A 19,686-nucleotide genomic window follows, 5' to 3' on the forward strand; every position below is an offset into this window, starting at 1 on the left:
GATGGTGGAAAAAGAGCAGTGTTTCGTCTTAACTAATTTATTCAAGTACAAGTAGGCTGCATTAATAGCCCTCTTGACAAAACTTGTATCTTCATCAGACCCTCCAGCATGGATATTTCATTTGAGCGGCAAAATCTCAGTAAGAGCAGGATTTCATTTCAATGTGACCCAAAACAAACAGAAACAGGCACATATTCCAAACCAGAACAATCTGTTGAACCATGAAAGTTGGGTTTAGATTAACATTTGAGTGCTGCCTTTATCTCATGGTTTGTTCACTTTCTAGTTTGTTTGTTCACTTTCTTCCTCCACCTCCTCTTCCTCCTCCTCAGGTATGGTGGTGAAGTCCTGGATCACTACTGTGGGCAGCACCGGAGGCTGAGACTTGGATACAGGAACATCCAGAGAGCTCTGTGGTGTTTCCTTGGTTCGGTCTGGTGGAGGAGAATCCAGCTGCTGTTTCCTGTATTGCACTAGGCTGCAGCTCTTCACCACCACCGCAATCACATTCTTCCCCATCATGACTCCTGACACTCGGGCATCGCTGTAAACCAGTAGGTTTCCTCCCCGGATCAGAAGAGTGATGACATTGATGGTGACGAGGCTGAGGATGGGGTAGAGCATCATTTTATGGGGGGTGATGTTCACCCCCTGCATACTGAGCTCACTGAGGGAAACACAGGGCAGCACTAAGAGGAGGATGTAACAGTAGAAGAACATCAGCCCCTCCACCCACAGGGGAAGCCCCTTCCTGTGAAGCTCCCACAAGTTAGCCTGAACATCTACAATGTCCAGTAGGTCCAGCACCACCCAGACCAAGCGGGTTCGGATTGCCTCTTTTTTCTTACGGGGACGTAAATATTCCAGATGATCTACAGCTGCCAGTGTTAGGAAGACGGTGGGCATGCAGATGGACAGCAGCAAGGTAAGACCCCTCCTGGACACACCAGAGTCCATCATCTCTGGCTCTAAGGTCACATCCTGAGACTTGTAGCACTGGTAAACAAAGTAGACCTTAATTTCCAGGACAAAGATATAGGAGAACCATAGAATCATGGCATAACTTCGCTTGGCAGTGTGCACCTCTGACCCAGCCCAGATGGCCACATATCGCAATACTATGAGGAAACAAGCGTCACTTGCCAGGACAGCAATGCATACAGCTGTCCTCCCAGTATCAGGATTTTGTCCTATCAGATACGCATCCAGCAGAGCCAGGCTGGTCATGATGAGGGTTGCCGTTAGGCCGGCATAGGGCTTGTTAACCTTTCGTGAAGGAGTTACCATTGCTGGTTAGACCAAATAGCCTGCACTTCCTCTAGTTGCCACTAGATGCTGCTCATGTTGTCTTCACAGGGATGGTCGAGTTTTCAAAGAATCTTCCAGAGCTCCAACCTTTCAAGATCACTGCCGCTGGTCAAGTTTGTATTTTCCCGCAGATATTTAGACATCAGTTTCCTGCGTTGAGTTCTGTGTTATGGTCATTTCATGATTTTTTTCCACTCTAACACCACTAAAGAAAATGTCATGTATCAGTGAGTCTGTGATCTGCAGCGGATTTACCTTCAAGTTTAAGCTTCAGGTTCTGGTTCTGTGATTTCCAACACCAGCAGAGATGATTAAATAAAACATTCGACTCTCATCTGTGCCTTCAGACTGCTGAACTTCTTCAGAACACGCTTTTTATAGTTGAACAGAATATCCAGATACATGCAGGAGGACTTAGAGTCCAGTCCAGATCATGCGTAGCATCCTAGTTTGCAGGAATCCCATCAGGAGTCTGCAGAAACATGCTCTCATCTCTCTGCTCATTTCTGAACCCTTTCCGCTCAGTCGGAGTCTCCTCCCTACATCCCAGTTTCAGCATGACCTTATTTCTGCTTTTACACAACTGAAGCGGTTGATGTCAGATTTCTACTTTTCTGTGACTGATCAGACTCAAACATGCATCATCTGACAAACATTTTAAACCAACCAATGTGTGCAGACTCAACAATGGAAACAGTCATTTGTTTAAACTGATCCAAGGAAAGACTCATCTCTGTCCTCTACAACCTGTTGTCAAACCTATAATCTTACCCAGTGATCTGGCTAAGAGTCCTGGAGTTCAATAATCAGGTTGTCCTCTCTTTGCATCCATTCATGATTAATCCAGTTTAATGTGGTCACACACTTCCAAATCTGATACAGGAGTACATAGATGTGTATATATAGTTTGTGTGGTTGTGTGTATGTGTGTGTGTGTGTGTGTCAGTCTAGCCAAAGAACCTGGATTTAACCTGGATTTAACTAAACAAATAGGTAGAATCTATTTGAATAATTGCTATATTGGCAATTATCTTTCAGTCTGGAGCAATGGAAGAAGATTATGTGATGTGATGAGTTCAGAGTAACCCTGTTCCAGAGTGATGTGAGCATCGGTGTAAAGAGGAACGGCAGATCAAATGATTCACCTATCATGTCTCTACTGTACAATCCTGTGGAGGGCAGTCTATGATGTGGGTTTCAGGTTCAGGTCCAGCATGTGTCTAAAGCATGAGGTTAGTCAACAACGTGAATATACTGAATGACCACATTATTCCATCTCCTCTGGTGGTACGACCATATTTACAGATGACAATGACAGAAGTCGTGGCTCAGATTGTAAAACAGTGGTATAGAGTGCATGAGACAGTTTTCACACATCGATTGGTGGCCAATGTGGTTAGTATGTATAAACTTATTAATATCTAAATAACTTTTTACTTTTTCAGAACTGAGTTTTAATATTGGGTCCCCAAACAGCACCTTGCATAGTGTCCCTACAAAACATTACATATATTGAGCTTGTGGCAAAGATAATTAAGGATTTTCTGTAGGACTTTAGTTCTAGCTTGGTAATAGTATGGTAATAGTGTGGTAACATGATGGCGTCGCGCAAGTAATGACTATGTAATTACCCTATAATAACCTAGTAATTGACTTGTAATAGTACATAGTTCAGTACCAAGTATTGAAAAATACAAATTTATATAAAAGAATTTTCTTGAATTTCCAACACAAAGACATTAAAACCAGTCAGTGACACCAGCATGATGTAAACCAGCAACTAATAATGCATATGATTAGATGTTTTATATCAACCAAGCATGAAATTATCGAGCACCAGTAAAAGGGAAGACCTGGTGGTGATGAGATGTTAGCAATCTGGTGTCAGATCAGACGTGGATCTGACACCAGTATTCTGCAGCAATAAAACTAGCATCTGTAAGGTTTGGTTGGGTTCAGCAGTACTGACTGGGTTCACTCAAACTACTGATGACTGGTCCGATGTGTTCCAGGTGACCTATGTAATCCTTTATCATCGTCATAATTACAGAACTGAACCATTGGCTCTGATCTTACTGACCCAGCTGTTAACTGGGCCAAGCTTTTTATGGGAAGAGTTCATTAAAAAGTTATGAGACGGTTCTGCAGAAATGCCCAGCAGCGAATCACATTAGCCCATTTACAGTGAAGAGTTTAAGCTCAGATCAGACGCTCTGCTGATGCTGCTTGGGTCAGGCCAGGCGAGCTGAGACACAACTGGAAACCTGGATCCAGACCAGAACTGAAGGCCTGGAGACTAATGATGCATGAGGGAAGCTGATGGTTCACATGTTGCTAGTAATACACAAACAAGTTTTGCTCAAAAAGATGTGATGATTTTTTAAATGTATTTTATTCTTTTATTTCTAAACAATAAAAAGCTTTACAAGAATGTTCAGTGTGTCACATGATTTATCTGAGTGTCACAGCACCACATTACAATCATAGTAGAAAGAAACTCCACTTACATTCTTCTGAACAACATAATCTGGTTCTTATAATTCAGACCTACCAACCCCATCATGGACATCATGACAGACCAGACATTTTGGAATGAAGAATTCTGTTGTTTCAGCTCTTTGAGGTTTGCTGTTCTCTAAAAATCCCAGCATCTCAGACAGGATGAGGTATAGACTTTGACTGGACTACACTGAAATGTACTCCCCTTCCAGCCGCTCTGGTTCCTGATTTTATTCTAAATTATTGTGAAAGAAACTGCCTAATATCTGAACTTTACAGTTTATTGTTTAGTGAATCTCTGGACTCCTTTTGAAGCTAAATTCAAAGCACAGAGAAAAGATGTTCAGGAAATTACAGCTTATAAGCGGCAAGTTGCTTGTAAAAACACCCAAACTTCAGCAGCCAACACTCATCTCAGGCTTTTGCCATTTAACTGGCTCATGCGTACCTGCATAACTCCAATAAAATCAGATAAATCGAATGGTTATATTCCTCATCTGTTTTATTGTAAAATTCCAAGATTGGAATTTTTATACTCAACATTAAAGAAAGTGAAATTTATATTCAAGCTCTTCAAATAAACTGGTATGAATAATAAGTTATATGGATGTTTTTAATAACTTAATCTCAACGTGCACATCTAGACTGACTATTTTAATATTGACTGTCACTTAAACACAGGTGGGCTACTCAGTGTTTCCAATCAAATCTCCAGTATCCAGTACAAATAATCACAGGCCGTTGTTTTTATTTCATAGTGATCATTAGGTAGAACAAAATAACGTTTTTAATTCCTGGTAAACAATGTTTCATTATATGTTTTTGGAATTATAAAAGAAGATAAACGTAATGATGGCATGTCCCTGAACACAATTGCTGACTTTCTTTACTGGGACAAGGAGGTAAAAAGTTCAGAGGAGACGGGGCTGTGGCTCATCTGTTTTCATATAATAAAGGAGCAAGGACAAGGGCAATTTATTTAGTATAAATGCCTTCTTAAAAATGTACTAGCACTCATTAAATGTTGGTTAACCTTCTGAGGCCTATGGCATTTTTCTCTCGCTTGGTCTGGTTGTGGATGAATGTTTGTGAATTCCAAACTCTGAGATTTCTGCCTTAAATGCTTGGCCTCTACATTAGCTGCAGACACATTATGGTCTCATTACAAAGACTGAAAAAAATTTTAAAAATGACTGACGTGCTCTAAATGACTGAATGGTGAAATGTCTATTAAACTGTCATTTGTCCCCCACTTTCAAATTACAATCAATGGGAAAGTGTTCAAATATTTGGATGGCAAATACACTGTACTCACGCACACTACCAACAAAAGGTTATTGCGATATTTGGCATATTAAGTGATGTCAGAATGAATCTAAAATGTACAGGAGCCTTCACAGGTGAATTTAACTTGACTTTCTAAAATTTTCAGATGCAATTTTAGAACTGTTCACCATTATTAAAAACTCTGGATCAGGACAGTAAACCTCTGAACTGAAGGACTTGATCCTGTGACAGTTCTAACAACATTGTTAACAACATCAGGACTTCAGCAAACATCAGGACTGTGGTTCAGGAGTTAAAGCGGTGGTCCGACCACAAGGGGAGGTGTTTCCATCTCTAGCTTCTTAAATCCAGGTTTTGAAGAGTTCTTGGGAAATAAACTGAGTTACATCCTTTGATGGTTTAATCTAATTTCATATAATTTTACTTATGAACAGGTAAAATATAAAAATTCCAGCATAATTCACTCAGAAACATCATCTTGTAGATCACAGTTTAATATCCAAAGTATGTTTAATCATGAAGTTTTTATTTTCTTCTTACTGCTACAATGCTTCAGTTAAAACAAAAATTTGTTTGAAAGTATCTTCAGGAAGAGTCCAAATAAAAATTTTTTAAAAAAATTCTTTTTACTTTGTTGAATCCAGTGAGCGAGAGTTTCATAGAGCCGTTGTGTCTCCAAAGTCTTTGTTCCAGCGGACATAAAAGTCCAACGTTTGAGGACTGACGCTCCTTTTGATCTTCTTCAGAGACTCCACAAAGTCCAGGAAACTAACATTTCGGACCTTTAAATAAAAAAGAAAATCATTTACAATTTAAATCTTCCATCATCTATTATCATTTCTTCATTTAACTTTAAACTGAACTCACTTCACTGGCCTCAACGTTCCTCACCTGGTCCGGTCGCAGTTCTGCCATAAACAGAGAAAAAATAATTGAAGAGAAGGAGGAGGAGGAGAGCCTTTCAAGGCAGTCAGGAACATTTTACAACAATAATGATGGAAAACAGTTATAAAAGAAAAACCATAAAAAGACTGAAAATAAAAAGAGATGAGTTTCTTCTAGTAGTTGCTTCTGCAAACAGTAATCTTTTCATTGACTTCAGGAACTTACTTATTTAGTTATATATCCAGACACTGTTTTGTTGTTTGTTGAAGGTTTATTCTATGTTCTACTCAATAGTTTGTATAAAAGTTTAAAAAAAAAAAAGGTTTCCTGCTTCAACACACCCGACCCAACACCCCGACCAGATTTTTGAGCTGAACTAGACAACAAACTGTTGTATCCATTTGATCTGAATGAAGTGGAGCAGGAAAACATCTAAAACAAGTCAGTGGCCCTGCAGGACCATCAGGTCTAATGGAAGATATGGTGGACAAGAACAGTATCTGATCAGTATCTGATACAAATACATCGCTTGAGTTTTTTTCTTTTTTTGAAATGAAATGATTGAGGAAAAACTGAAATCTTTAAGACAGTGAAAATTCACAGACAAAATAATGTTTACAACAGAAATCACCGTTTCTGCTTCTACTGTTTTTGGAAAGTCACATTTCTGATTGCATCTCAATGGTACGCACGCATCAATACGTTCATACATGATGCGTGTAAACGCACATCGTGTTTGACGTGTTATTTATGATGTGAATAACACTACAGGTCTGGTTGCATTGATACAAAGCCTGAAAACTGCGCGTTCACACAAATACAAACTTGTAAAATGTAGACATGAGAATGAATAGACACACAAGTATGTAGCAATGTAGAACCTTGGTTTCAATGAACTTGGGATCTTGCAGGAAATTAATTTAAAATGAGCAAATATTTGCAAAATAAAACTAAGTTTATCCGTTTGAATGTTGAATATTTTGTCCCAGTTCCAGTGAAGTCGTGCAAAATGTAAATAAAAACAGAATACAATGATTTGCAAATCCTTTTTAAACAATACTGAGTTGAATTTACATTTAGCACAACATCCCAGCTTCATTGGAATCGGTGTTGAAAACATGTGAACAGACATCTAAACGCGTAACCATAAGCACAGACATAACAAACGTAGAAGAAAGACACGGATCGATAAATCTGATCATTTTTCACATTAAAACATCTAAAAGGCATAATTGTATGCTGAAATCTGAAGTGAATCTCACCTCTGATTGGTCCCAGGGAAGCATCTTTAGCCAATGAGGTGAGATCGCTTCCAGAGTAACCTTCTGTTAGTCTAAACAATCAGAGAAAATGCTTAGTCATGGCAACAACCTTCAGAAATGTTACTGAGGAATAGAACTGAAAGAGCAGGACTTGTTGGACAAATAGAGGCAGGTGTCTCAGTCTCAACTTGTTCAACCAGCCCTGCTCCTTCATTTCCGTCCAGACTATGGATAAATGTCCACCTGGCCAGCTGGCTCAGCTCTCTGAGAGTCAACGGGTCACCATGTTCACCCAGCAGGCTCTTCAGCAGCTCAAAGCGGGTCTGAAAACAGAAGCAGCGTCAAATCGCTCCAGCAAACCTGAAGCCGTTTCATGGAGGTTGAACCCACCTGTTCACCTGGCAGAGCCACATACACACGTTTAGCAAAGCGCCTGCAGGGAAAGAGGGGAACAAAGTGGGGGAAAAGTCTGGTTAAATGACCAGCTTTATAAACAAAAAGCATCAACCAAGTCCAGGCTGAAGTTTTACATGTGTGTCAGGGTCAGTGGTCTAACCTGAGAACAGCCTCGTCCAGCTCCTGAGGCCGATTGGTGGCTCCCATCACCAAAACCTGCTCATCCGCTCCTGACTGAACCTGGAAGGAGTTTAAACTTCAGTATTTGCCAGAAACTTGTTCAGTTAACGTCTGTGTGCTGTTAAAACTTCACCCCGTCAAACTCGATGAGGAATTCTGTCTTTAGGCGCCGGCTGGCGTCATGCTCACCCTCCCTCCGTTCACAAAGAAGGCTGTCTATCTCATCTGAAACACACCATCAGTGTCAGCAGGATCAGTACTCACTACCACTAACTAAAGATGCAGCCTTACCGATAAAAATGATGGAGGGTTGCAGTTCTCTGGCCACGGAGAACAGGGCTCGGACCAATTTCTCCCCTTCCCCCACCTGCACATCAAGCATGGCATCAGAGCAGAAATCCTTCTCATTACAGAAAGTCTGATGCCAAAGAGGCAGATCTGACTCACATATTTAGACGTCAAGCTGGCGGCGCTGATGTTGAAGAAGGTGGCGTTGGACTCTGCTGCCACAGCTTTGGCCTGCCGAGAGAGGCATCAGTACAGAACTGACAACAGCCGAGATGAACAGGACCTCAAAGTTAATTGTTTGTTTCTTGGAAAATCAAGATTTTTTTCCGTTTATTCTGCACTGACAGCTCTCTCCCTCAGCTCAACCCTCAACCGGCCTGTATCCCACAGAGACACACAAAGCTAAAACAAGCGCTAAGGTTGGGTATCGCCACAAATTTCCGAAATCAATTCCATATTTATTCATTTGCATATATTTATGAAACAACAATTATTCTAGAATATTAAAGATATTCTCAGATAATTTGATTTTTTCATAAAACACCGAGTTTGTTTACATGATCATCAAAATCAGATATCTGGAAAAAATCAGACTCCTGTAATAACTTGATATGATGTGTCGAATTGAACTTCTTTAATATCATGTTTGAAAGATCATTATGCATGCATGTATGTATGTATGTCTGTGTAAACACGTTGACATAACAACATTGTTTGTTGAACATGGCGGTGTCCATGGTCCTAGCGTTAGCCGCTAAAGCTCAGGATATTAACGTTACTTACTTGTATGAGTGCGGCCTGAAGTGTTACTTACTTACAGTATGTGAGAACATTTTGTGAATAATGTCTTTTTGAAAGTTCATTTCTATTTCATCTTATTTTGCACAGTAAATGTAAACTGTCAGAAGTATCAGCTGACTGATTGGATGATTGATTAGTAGCTGAAAGGTTTGTACTGTAAATATCAATATCAGTGGCAATCCAGTATTGATCAGGGGCCTGCTCCAGGCACTGAACCCCAAGTTGCCCCCCGAAATGCCAATCGGGGTATGTAAGTCGCTTTGGATAAAAGTGTCTGATAAATGACTGTAGAATAGAATAGAATAGAATAGAATAGAATAGAATAGAACAGAATAGAATAGAATAGAATAGGGAAGCTCTGGATTTTCTGTTCCAGAAAGCAAGGTAAGGCTTACCCTGAGTCTGTTACCATGGTGATTGACTCAGAGTGTAGTGAACCTCTTCGATGGAAGGTTTGACATAAAGAAAACGTGAGTTATTACTCGTCTCCTCCTACTCCTCCATTCCAACGCGATTTCACAAATTTAAGAGCTGAATAAATACTTAATGAGTTAATGAGAAATGATTTTTCAAACCTTGAATGGATGTTTTATCATTTCCCAAATAATATATCCAACATGACACACCATGGACGTGAGATGAAGTTACAGCAATAAATACATACATACACACACACACACACATTTATATATCACTATTGCACACACATAGAAATGGAATGCAGCCTTCTCTTCCCTGATGTGCTGCCTTCACTGTCTGCAGGACCTCAGAAACAAAATCCAACATGCTTTCACAGGTTTCCAGGTGGAATGAAAACCAACAGAGCCTTACCAGCATTGTCTTGCCATTGCCAGGCGGACCGAACAGAAGAAGTCCTCGAGCGGGTGTCCGCAGACCTGTGAAGAGCTAAAAGAGAGAAACATTAAAAACATGAGTTTTTAACTTGCTTATGTTGCTTTTTAAAAGCTGCTTATGTGGAGACATGTTTTATATTAATATAGATATATAGTTTTTATCATATATAGCACTTTGTGTTGCCTTTGGCAGGAAAACACATTTTATAGATAAAGTTTAAACCTATTTGATCTAGAAATAATATTTTCAGGCAAACGTTGATGTTTGGAGAAAAGAGTAAATAAATTTTATTTCATGTTGTTTTTATTCTTAAGTTAAATGTTAGATGGTTTTGAGTTTAAGGAAGTAACAAAAGTGAAGGGGGAGGACTATGGTGTATTTTGATGTGTTAGAAGAAGCTGTTACTTTACTGCCATCGTGTGGTTGTTCTGTGACACTACGTGGATTAAAGCATGTGTGTTTATATATATATATATATATATATATATATATATATATATATATATATATATATATATATATATATATATATAGATATATATATATATATATATATAAAAAAAATAAATAAATATATAAATACATTTTATATATATATATATATATATATATATATATATATATATATATATATATAAATAAATAAATACATTTTATATATATATATATATATATATATATATATATATATATATAAATAAATAAATACATTTTTATATATATATATATATATATATATATATATATATATATATATATATATATATATATATATATATATATATATATACACACATATACATATACATACTTACATACATATATATTTATATATATATACACATATACATACATACATACATACATACATACATATATATATATATTTATATATATATATATATATATATATATATGTACACACAAACAAATTTTACACCAGAAACACTGATTTTAGAGAAAGTTCTTGAATTCACCTCGGGTCTAAGAGCCGGTAGAATAATGATCTCCTGCAGCGCCTGCTTTGCCAGTTCCTGACCTGCAATATCCTCGAACCTCACCGGAGAGTTGCTGGCAAGTCAAACGATCAATAATCAATGATAATCAATAAATACAACTGTTCAATAACCAACCAATCAATGCATGGTTATCAACAAATAACCAAAGATTGATCAATGATCCATCAAATAATTGCACATAATAAATCATTACCAAATTAACAAAATGACCGATTGATTACTAACAATAACCAATGACCAATTAATAAGTGCAAATAACTTATCAGTAACCAGTCAATGATTGATTAATGACATATCACAACTAATCAATTGCTGATCAGTAATCATATCAATAAATATATTTAACCAATTAATAAACTATATATCAATTATCAACAGATCAATAACTGATCGATGACCTCTCAGCTGATATGATGTAAACTCTTGTTAAGTTACAGATGCTGGGGTTGCCAGTTTGCTTCCCGTGCCTCTCAGACAGGAAGTGTCATTTCCTCACCTGTCCAGGATCTCGTTGAGGATGAGCTCGCTGAGCTTCTCGTCCACGTTCCTCAGGTGTTTCCCATCTTTCCTGTCTTTCAGAGACACAGACGCATTCCTGCCGTGGCGGCTTGCTCGGCCCTGCGGGAGGAAGGAGACACGATGAAATACAATGAGACAGAGACACACCTGGACATGCAGGGAGGGAGGCTGAAGACACACCCTCATGTTGCTGCTGGGAGGGCGCAGGTTGGAGGGGCGATGGACGCCTGCCAAGGAAGGCGAGGAGGAGGAAGAAGCACGAGGAATCTTAAGGCGCTGCTTCGGTCGGCTGGATGGAAGCGGATTAACAACATCCTTCCTTCTGGGAACGTCGCCTCCTGTTGACCACACAAAGACATTACAACACATCAACATGGAGACTTTTTTTTTTTCTTTAAAAAGTATAGTTTGACATCATTATGTTGGGGTTTTTTTTCTCTTGAAGCATCCCATCTTATGTGTTTAGACCAAGCGGCAACCTTCGGCAGTTAAAAGTGAAGCCTATGCAGAAGTGCATAAAACTGCAGTTCCCCCTTCATCCACTAGGGGCTGGAGGCAAAACAGAGTGGATCCCCATAGACTCCCATGTTAAAAAGACCAACTTCACAGCAGAAATAAACATGTTTACAGCCTGATTCAAAAATCCATTTTTGGTTTTATAGCTCAGGTTTACCTTCATGACAACTGTGGGGGGAGTTAATTTTTTTTCTAACTCACCCGTTTAAAAGTAATTTAATCTCGAAATTTGGCATATTAAGGGGCATATCCTTTTATGGGCAGGTACACTTCAAGTAAGAAGAACGTAGAACCACCATGGTTTTTAGCCGGTTAACAACGTGACCTAGCTTTAGCCCGCTTACCTCCGTTAGCTGGTTAGCTCCTGTTATCTCAAGGTTAGCTCAGTAAGCTCTTAGCTACAGAAAGCTCGGAGTTCGCTCAATGTCAATCATCCACCATGACGCTCACAGCCCCCCTCTCAGCTCTACCTTTTTGCCCATATTTGTATTTTCCAGGCAAGACGACACGCTTGCCCCTGTCAAGATGGCGATGGTAGGAACCGCCCACCGAGCTTCAGTTCAGCTCTTCAGAAACTTATGTGTGACATCATGGAGGCTCTTTCCATCTTTTTATATACAGTCTATGGTTTAGACTATATAGTATGCAGCAGGAGTGTCCAACTCCGGTCCTCGAGGGCCACATTCCTACATATGTTCCAAGCATCCCTGCCTAACACACCTGATCCAAATAATCCATCATTTTGCAAAACATAGGTTGTTGGGTCCATTTAATGTTAGCCAGGTGTGTTGGAACAGGGATGCGTCAAAAACCTGCTGGACAGCAGCACTTAAGAACCAACTTTGGACACCTCTTGGTGTAGAGTATAGTACCTAAGCGTGGAGCAGCAGGTGGACGAGTCTGGTTTGTCCCTGCAGTGTAGATGTCTATCTGTCCTCCAGACTCTGACAGAACCTGAACTAAAACAATAATCACAGAGAACAAAACAAAGAATGAGTGTCTTCATCTCAAGAGACATATGGGACAATGAAAGATCTGCAAGACGAAACCATGAAGACCAAGTCTGGAGTCAGTAAGATTACCCAGACTCTGCAGTCGGTCTTTGGCCATGATCAGGTTGGCCGTCATCTTCTTCTGCAGTCGTCTGTCCCGATCAAAAGCCTCACCTGAAATAATAATAATAATAATAATAATAATAATAATAATATCATGGTTTATTCATTTAAATAAAAATGGTAATGCACAATAAAACTTCATTATCTTCTATTTTTTAAATCATGGTTAGCACAAATGCTGGTTTAATCAATTGGTAGCAGATGTTGTGTGGACTGGACCAGAAAAATAAATCCCTTGCAAGTACCTACATGTTATACATAATTGGCAAAGTATAATTCTTAAGATGTGAATGTTTATGATTTCACAGTGAAATCATAGATTTAATAAACACTTCTGAATAGTGTGCAATGTACCTTTGAAGTCATACTGTACTTCAAGAGCAAATCCTCGTATCATCACTAATTACCTTTTTTGATATTGATTTATTGCTACTGATATATGCAACACAGATTCTTCTTGAATATTGAAGACATTCTCAGATAACTTTTTTTTTTTTATAAAACACTGAGCCCATTTACATGGCCATCAAAATCAGGTTTCTGGAAGTAATCATTTCTCTGTAAACATCTAATACAACACATCATCATGTACTTCATACCACAGTGCTAATGTGGGAAGTAAATTACATTTTCTGTCAACTGTTTTGTTATCAAACTATGATAAAATCTTTATATGTCTGCGTCTCTATACCAGGGGTCTCCTATTCTGATCCTCGAGAACTACCACCTTGCAGATTTTGGTGTTTCCCTGTTAGAAACACACTTGATTCAAATGGAAAGATTTTCCAACAACTTGTCATCTTATGCACCTGCCTGTTAATGAGCCATTGATTTGGGTGAGGTGTGTCACAGCAGGAAAACACTAAAACCTGCAGGATGGTAGCTCATGAGGACCGGAGTTGGAGACCCCAGGTCTACATATGCAGACAGACCTTTGCAATGTGTTGCAACCCCTGAAAAACCCTAACCACCCCCTCAATCCTTTAAATATTTTCCTACATCTGCCCCTGGATGGGTTGTATTTTTGTGCACTTTTACACCTCTTATCCAAATTTTTAAAGAATCTTACGGCTTAAAAAAATTCATAGTTAACTTTAAATGTGTCTCATTATGTTTTTTATTATTTTTAAAGTTTAGTGTGTAATGCTCTTACTCTACCCTGAAAAAGACGTAATATCATGGTCCGACTGTGTTTGGACCATAGACTGTATATAGTGTGGACTCACCACTTCCCGACACTTGGACAGAGACCCCTTTCTCCAGCTCGGTGATCCCCCTGTGGTACCACCTGACGGCCTGCAGCTTGTCCCCTGACAGAAGCAGGTGTTGGATGTGAGAACAGCATCTGTTTCCGCACCTGCAGTGGCTCCAGATCACCTGGGCCCCCGCTTTCTTCTCTCACCTCCTGACGAACTCAACACTGAAATACAATGATGATGATGATGATGTGTAAGCTACCTTTCTCATCTTCGTCGATCCTCAGTGCAGCGGACATGAACTCGAAGGCCCGCCGGTGGTGGCTCTGGACCCGGCCGCCTCTCTCCAGACACCCGCTGCCGTCCCGCCGCTTCATGGCGTGGGGCAGGTCGGTGACTCGGGATGCAGCTCGGACAGTGATCAGGATGCAGGTCCAGAGCCAAGCGAAGAGCCACAAGAGCGGTGACAACACGGACCAGAGTGGGGACCTGAACGCGGCCAGCACAGTCCCCAGCCTCCCAGTTACTGAACCGTCATCGGGTCCGTCCGGTGGAGCTGAGGAGCCAGCGGTCCGCTTCCTGACGCTGGTCCCCCAGCGACTCATCGGCTTCCATATCACAACAAGCCGGTCCGGATCGGTCCGCAGAGCTGCTGCAGGTCGGTGCCAAATGATGACCTCCTGCTTCTTCTTCTCCTTTTTAAACTAGATGAGTAAACACTGCCGCCTAGTGGTCGAACAGGCTCTGCAGACACTGCGAAGAGTCGTGATGTTTACACCATTTCACAATAGATCCTGATTTACATTAATAATCCCTCAAATTCCACGTGATCATTGATATAATCGATTATATCACATGTGGTATAAATTTCGATGGATATTTTTCCCGTCTACCTTTAAGGAGGCTGGAATGAAGCTAAGATGTTTTTAATTGCACGGCGTTGCCAAAAACACGGAGTTGAAGTTTTTGTGAGGATAGTAATAGGCCTATAGTATAGTATAGTATAGTATAGTATAGTATAGCATAAAAAAAACAATATCAATACATAAAGTGTAAACATTTTTCTTGCGTGTTTGTTTCAGTGCCAATGAAAGACAAGACTTCTGAAACACTTGTGTTGATCACCTGAAGGGAAAGATATCCATCACAATTTACCTCACATAGTTAAACACCCCATTCCTGACAAACTGGTTATGATACAAGGGAAAGTGCTCCTACTGATCTAGTGGAGTTGTAAGGGCGGATGGACAAACAGAAAATGAATGTAAAACTTAAATGTATATTATGAGTAAGAGGTGTATGGAATATTGTAACTATGGTGTTAATAAATAATGAACATGTAGGGGCATTTATGTAAGATTTCTTAGCTCACTCCAACAGGGTATTTAGGAGATATTTTAACAGCTGTCAATAGACTGCTGTTCTGTGCATATATGTGCATATATGTGGATGTGTGTGTATACATGTGGATATATGCGTGACTGCTTGTGAGAGATAAGGATGAGTTTTTAAATTGCTTAAGTTGCTGTTTAAATGTTGTTTACTTTAGTGTGTGGAGACTTGATTTATTTTAAGATGGATAAATTGTTTTAATCATATAAAGCACTTTGTGTTGTCTTTGGCAGGAAACACAATTTATAGATAAAGTTTGAACTGATTTGATTTAATCTAGAAATAATATTTTCAGGCAAACGTTTATGTTGGGAGTAAAGAATACATTTTATTTCATGCAGTTTTTATTCTCAAGGCAAATGTTAGATGGTTTTGAGTTTCTATGTTTGTTATTAGTTCCCAACGTCAGATATTACACTCGGCATGGACAAAGACAGCTCCTGATTCCTGTGGTAAGGTGGAGGTGGAGACAGGTGTCAGAGATCTGGTCCCTGTGCTGGGTGGAGACCATAGACCAGGAATGTCCAGCTCCGGTCCTCAAGGGCCACAATCCTGCAGGTTATCTAAGCATCCGAGCTCCAACACACCTGACTCAAATTAATTAGTCATTGTGCAGAACTTTATTTGCGGCGGGATCCATATAATGTGAGAAAGGTGTGTTAGAACAGGGAGACGTCGAAAAGGACAGCAGCCCTTGAGGACCAACTTTGGACACCCTTGCTATAGACTGTATGGTGGGGAAACAATGGCAGTCTGCCCCTGCTTACACTTGCACTTCAGGTACTATTACGGCTGCATTTTTTTGCTGGAGCCATTGTCAAGCCAAGGCAGTTATCACGGACAGAAATTTTATCCTAACGTTGGGCCGTGCACTCCTTGATCAGTGTGTAGTTGTCTGGATTTCATCACATAAACAAACAAACAACAACAAAAACAGCAACAACACATGCTTAGATAATTGTTTGGGGGGTTTTGATCAAATTGAAACATGACAATACTGACATGGGGAGATAAGGTGATGCAATTTAATGTTATTTCTGTGATCTAATCTTTCTTTTTCACATTAGTGTTGATCAAGTGACCACACTGAAGCCAGATGCAATTTGTATTTGGTCCACGAAGACAGGACTTCAAACATCTGAGCAAGAAGAACTATTTTTCTGTGTTTAATATGCAATCAGTCATTTGTTTAATCACTTTCTAACCGTACTGGAGCAGTAAATACTGCCTTATAACAAGTGTGACTGAAAGGTACATTATTTGGCATTGTTAAACGGGTCAGGCTGCACATTTGTGTAAAATCCAATGTGACAGAGGAAATCAAATCAAATCACACTTTATAAAGCACTTTTTATGCAATGAAATCATGGCACAAAGTGATTTACACATGTAAACAGCCCAACCCCCTCTTCAACCCCCACTTTCCCACTCCAGCACATACGTACACATCCACACATGTACAAACACAAGTACACAAAGATAATGCGTAAAAACCTGTGTCTAAATGCAGAAAAGCCTGGTCAGGAAACACCATGTCAGGAGGCCATCTACACTGTCGGTGGCATTTGCTTCAAGAGCGCTGAGTGAACCTGAACCGTGACATGCCCAGACTGCAGAGGCCCTGGCAACAACATGGGCCTGTGAGAGATTCACAGAGTTCCCTATTGGGAAACGTTTCCAGACTGAATCTGATCACAAACCTCTGATTCCCCGGCTGGGAACAAAGGGCCTGGATTAATTTATGTAGCTGTGCATGGAGCGCATGAGGCTCTCCTACACAATTTCACCTGTGGCAGGCAAAGACATCCCTACTGCAGGTGTACTCTCCAGAGTCCCTGTCAGCAACACGGCAGAAAGGCTCCCAGAGGACCAAATCAAACTGTATGTGAACTCTGTTATAACATGCCTGCTAGCTACTGAAAATAGGCTAAAAGAAATTCAGACGAATCAGGACAGACATGCCATAGTCCATCAGCTAAAGATGTTCTGCACAAAAGGCTGTCTTGACTAAATTCTCCATTGAGAAAGCAGGCCAGCCATATTTATCCTTCACTGCTGAGGTCACACTTCAAAGTGGTCTGCAACTTTATGGCTGCAGAATAGTAATCCCACCATCACTCAGAGTGGAGATACTGACCAAATTTCATCAGGGAATCACCAGAGGACTAAATAGTCTGGTAGTGGCCTGGTCTCAACAAAGAGCTAACAAAGCGAGAGGAGAACGGGGATATTTGCAGCGATGAAAGAACCAATTTGAAAACTGGATATATTTGGTTATTGCTGACTATTTATTAAGATACTTTGAAGTAGCTAAACTAACATACACAATGTCTGAAGCTGCGACTGAACACTTTAAATCCATCTTTGCTTGGCACAGAATCCCAAAGGCAGTTTGCTCAGACAATGGAGACCACAGTTCGCAGCTGAACCGTTCAGAAAGTTTGCACAAGTGAGGCTTCAGTCATGTAATGTCCGGTCCCAATTTCCTACAGACTAACAGAGACAGAGCAAACGGTAAGAACTATAGCAGGCAAAGGATCCTTACCAGAGTCCCTCATGGCATATCGTTCTGTCCCTTACATGTAAGAAATATAAGAGGCGACATGTCTAGGATGAATGTCTAGGATAAAAGCTGTTCTCAGTCTGTTTGAGGTGGATCCTGGAGAAGCTTGCAGCCTCATGTGAAGCCGAGCAGTGTGACCTGGAGGGAAACACAGGCCTGAGGGATGCTGACATGTTCCAGTGGATCGAGGAAGAACAGTGGCGGGTCCGCTGTAGACGAAGCATGCTTGGACTCTAGACCTTCCTGTTTACTGACCAAAACAGGTCTTGTACCGGAACTGGAACCCTCTCTGGTAAGTCTCTTATGATGTGTAGCAGGTCAAAGGTCCAGGTGAGCAGTAGGACAAAGGAAAGCAGGATTTAACCTGCATCTCAAATGTGTTTATTCTGCATCCATCATTTAGAAACTCTGAAAAATAGATATTTTTGTCTGATTAATTGAACTGAAGATGTAATGGAGACAAATAGCATTTGAAACTAGTTTTAAGAGGCTCGTTCTTCAGGGTTTGCTCTGTCTTTGGGCTTTTTTTTTGTTTTCTTTCAACTTCACATAGACACCTCAGTAACTCCTCTGACCACCTGCAAGTTTTTGTCACTTCTTATCACATATTTTCTCACATGGGAAAGATTGCTTTCCATTCCTTGTTTTTCTATGTTTAATTTTATCCTGCCTTTATCATTTAATTCCTACACATTCATTTCATAAACTCATTTATCATGTTTTCTTTGTATGGATTGAGTCGTTAATATCAGGTGAAAATGTGAATTGTCCCATTAGAAATATATTTACAAAGTGACATTTTGTGGTCAATATATACATCACACATTGCATAAGTTTCAGTTCAGATTGATCTGAATCCTTATTTAAGTAAACTTTATGGGATTTATTAAATCAGCCGCCACACATCATCCTTCAAAGTGAAAATGCATCTTTTTATTGTACCATACATTAATTATTAAGGGCAGAAACTAACCAAATCAAAAATATATCAAACAATGATTTCTCTACAGGGTTTGGAGAAGGTACAAGTCACCATTCAGACTTAATCATAAACACTGCAGGAATCAACTGCAACAAAATGGAAAAGTAGAAATAACAGAGCTTCAGCTGTGTCTCACTTCACAGAATCAGCACTGCTACCAAAGATGCAGATTGAACTAAATGTTAGCTGGTGTATGACTGATAGTCATTAACAAAAAAAAAAAAAAAAAAAAGAAATAAAGACAACTTGGACAGAAAAAAGAAAAATAAAAGGTTTCTCAGCCAGAAGTGAAACATGATGGTCACTAAATAAAATTGAGCACATTCACTTGACATCAAAATGAAATACAGAAAATGGGGATGAATGTTGAGCGAAAAATCACGTCCTACAAAGATCAAATGCATGAATGAATTTCTGAAATTTCCAACATAAATAAAATAAAAACAGAACAAATCTGTCCATGGTGTCGTTGTACCCCCAGGAGATTAAATTTTAATTTACACAAGTTTTAAAAAAAGAGGAAGGAGGAAAGACAGCAGGTCAGAGGAATGAGGGAAAGAGGGGGTTCATGAGGGTTTTTTCTCCTTTTTCCTATTTTTGTTTCTTTACATTAGATCAGGATG

The 19,686-nt window shown here is 39.7% G+C and overlaps 2 protein-coding genes across 2 annotated transcripts; both read right to left on the reverse strand.

The window, feature by feature from the left end:
* Positions 1–282: 282 nt before the first annotated feature.
* On the reverse strand, positions 283–1,287 carry LOC306772924 (transmembrane protein 121-like; the record flags this gene model as incomplete). The annotated part of the gene is made up of 1 exon (XM_079262584.1): positions 283–1,287. The coding sequence occupies one exon, from the start codon at positions 1,285–1,287 to the stop codon at positions 283–285; it is 1,005 nt and encodes a 334-aa protein (XP_079118710.1).
* A 4,290-nt stretch (positions 1,288–5,577) lies between these two features.
* On the reverse strand, positions 5,578–14,813 carry LOC306774661 (spastin-like). Its single transcript, XM_079264804.1, has 17 exons — positions 14,389–14,813; positions 14,157–14,240; positions 12,898–12,981; positions 12,688–12,774; positions 11,480–11,637; positions 11,277–11,398; positions 10,739–10,832; positions 9,738–9,812; positions 8,265–8,336; positions 8,109–8,184; positions 7,951–8,042; positions 7,798–7,877; positions 7,632–7,674; positions 7,485–7,564; positions 7,242–7,312; positions 5,962–6,002; positions 5,578–5,876 (listed from the first exon to the last, which is right to left on the reverse strand). Exons 1-17 carry the CDS (start codon positions 14,729–14,731, stop codon positions 5,751–5,753), a joined length of 1,728 nt encoding a protein of 575 aa, XP_079120930.1. The 5' UTR covers positions 14,732–14,813; the 3' UTR covers positions 5,578–5,750.
* Positions 14,814–19,686: the final 4,873 nt, after the last annotated feature.

The sequence above is a fragment of the Telmatherina bonti genome, assembly GCF_933228915.1.
Source record: "Telmatherina bonti genome assembly, chromosome: 3".
In the NCBI taxonomy this organism is placed as follows: Eukaryota; Metazoa; Chordata; class Actinopteri; order Atheriniformes; family Telmatherinidae; genus Telmatherina; species Telmatherina bonti.

What these genes read in the sequence shown, in the direction of transcription:
- LOC306774661 (XM_079264804.1), bottom strand. Translation starts at nt 14,731, where the DNA reads ATGAGTCGCTGGGGGACCAGCGTCAGGAAGCGGACCGCTGGCTCCTCA. An exon ending in ACCTGCTGCTCCACGCTTAG is followed by an intron (nt 11,638 to 12,687) that starts GTACTATACTCT and finishes TGTGGTCAACAG; the next exon opens with GAGGCGACGTTCCCAGAAGG. An exon ending in TGGCTCTGCCAGGTGAACAG is followed by an intron (nt 7,565 to 7,631) that starts GTGGGTTCAACC and finishes TTCTGTTTTCAG; the next exon opens with ACCCGCTTTGAGCTGCTGAA.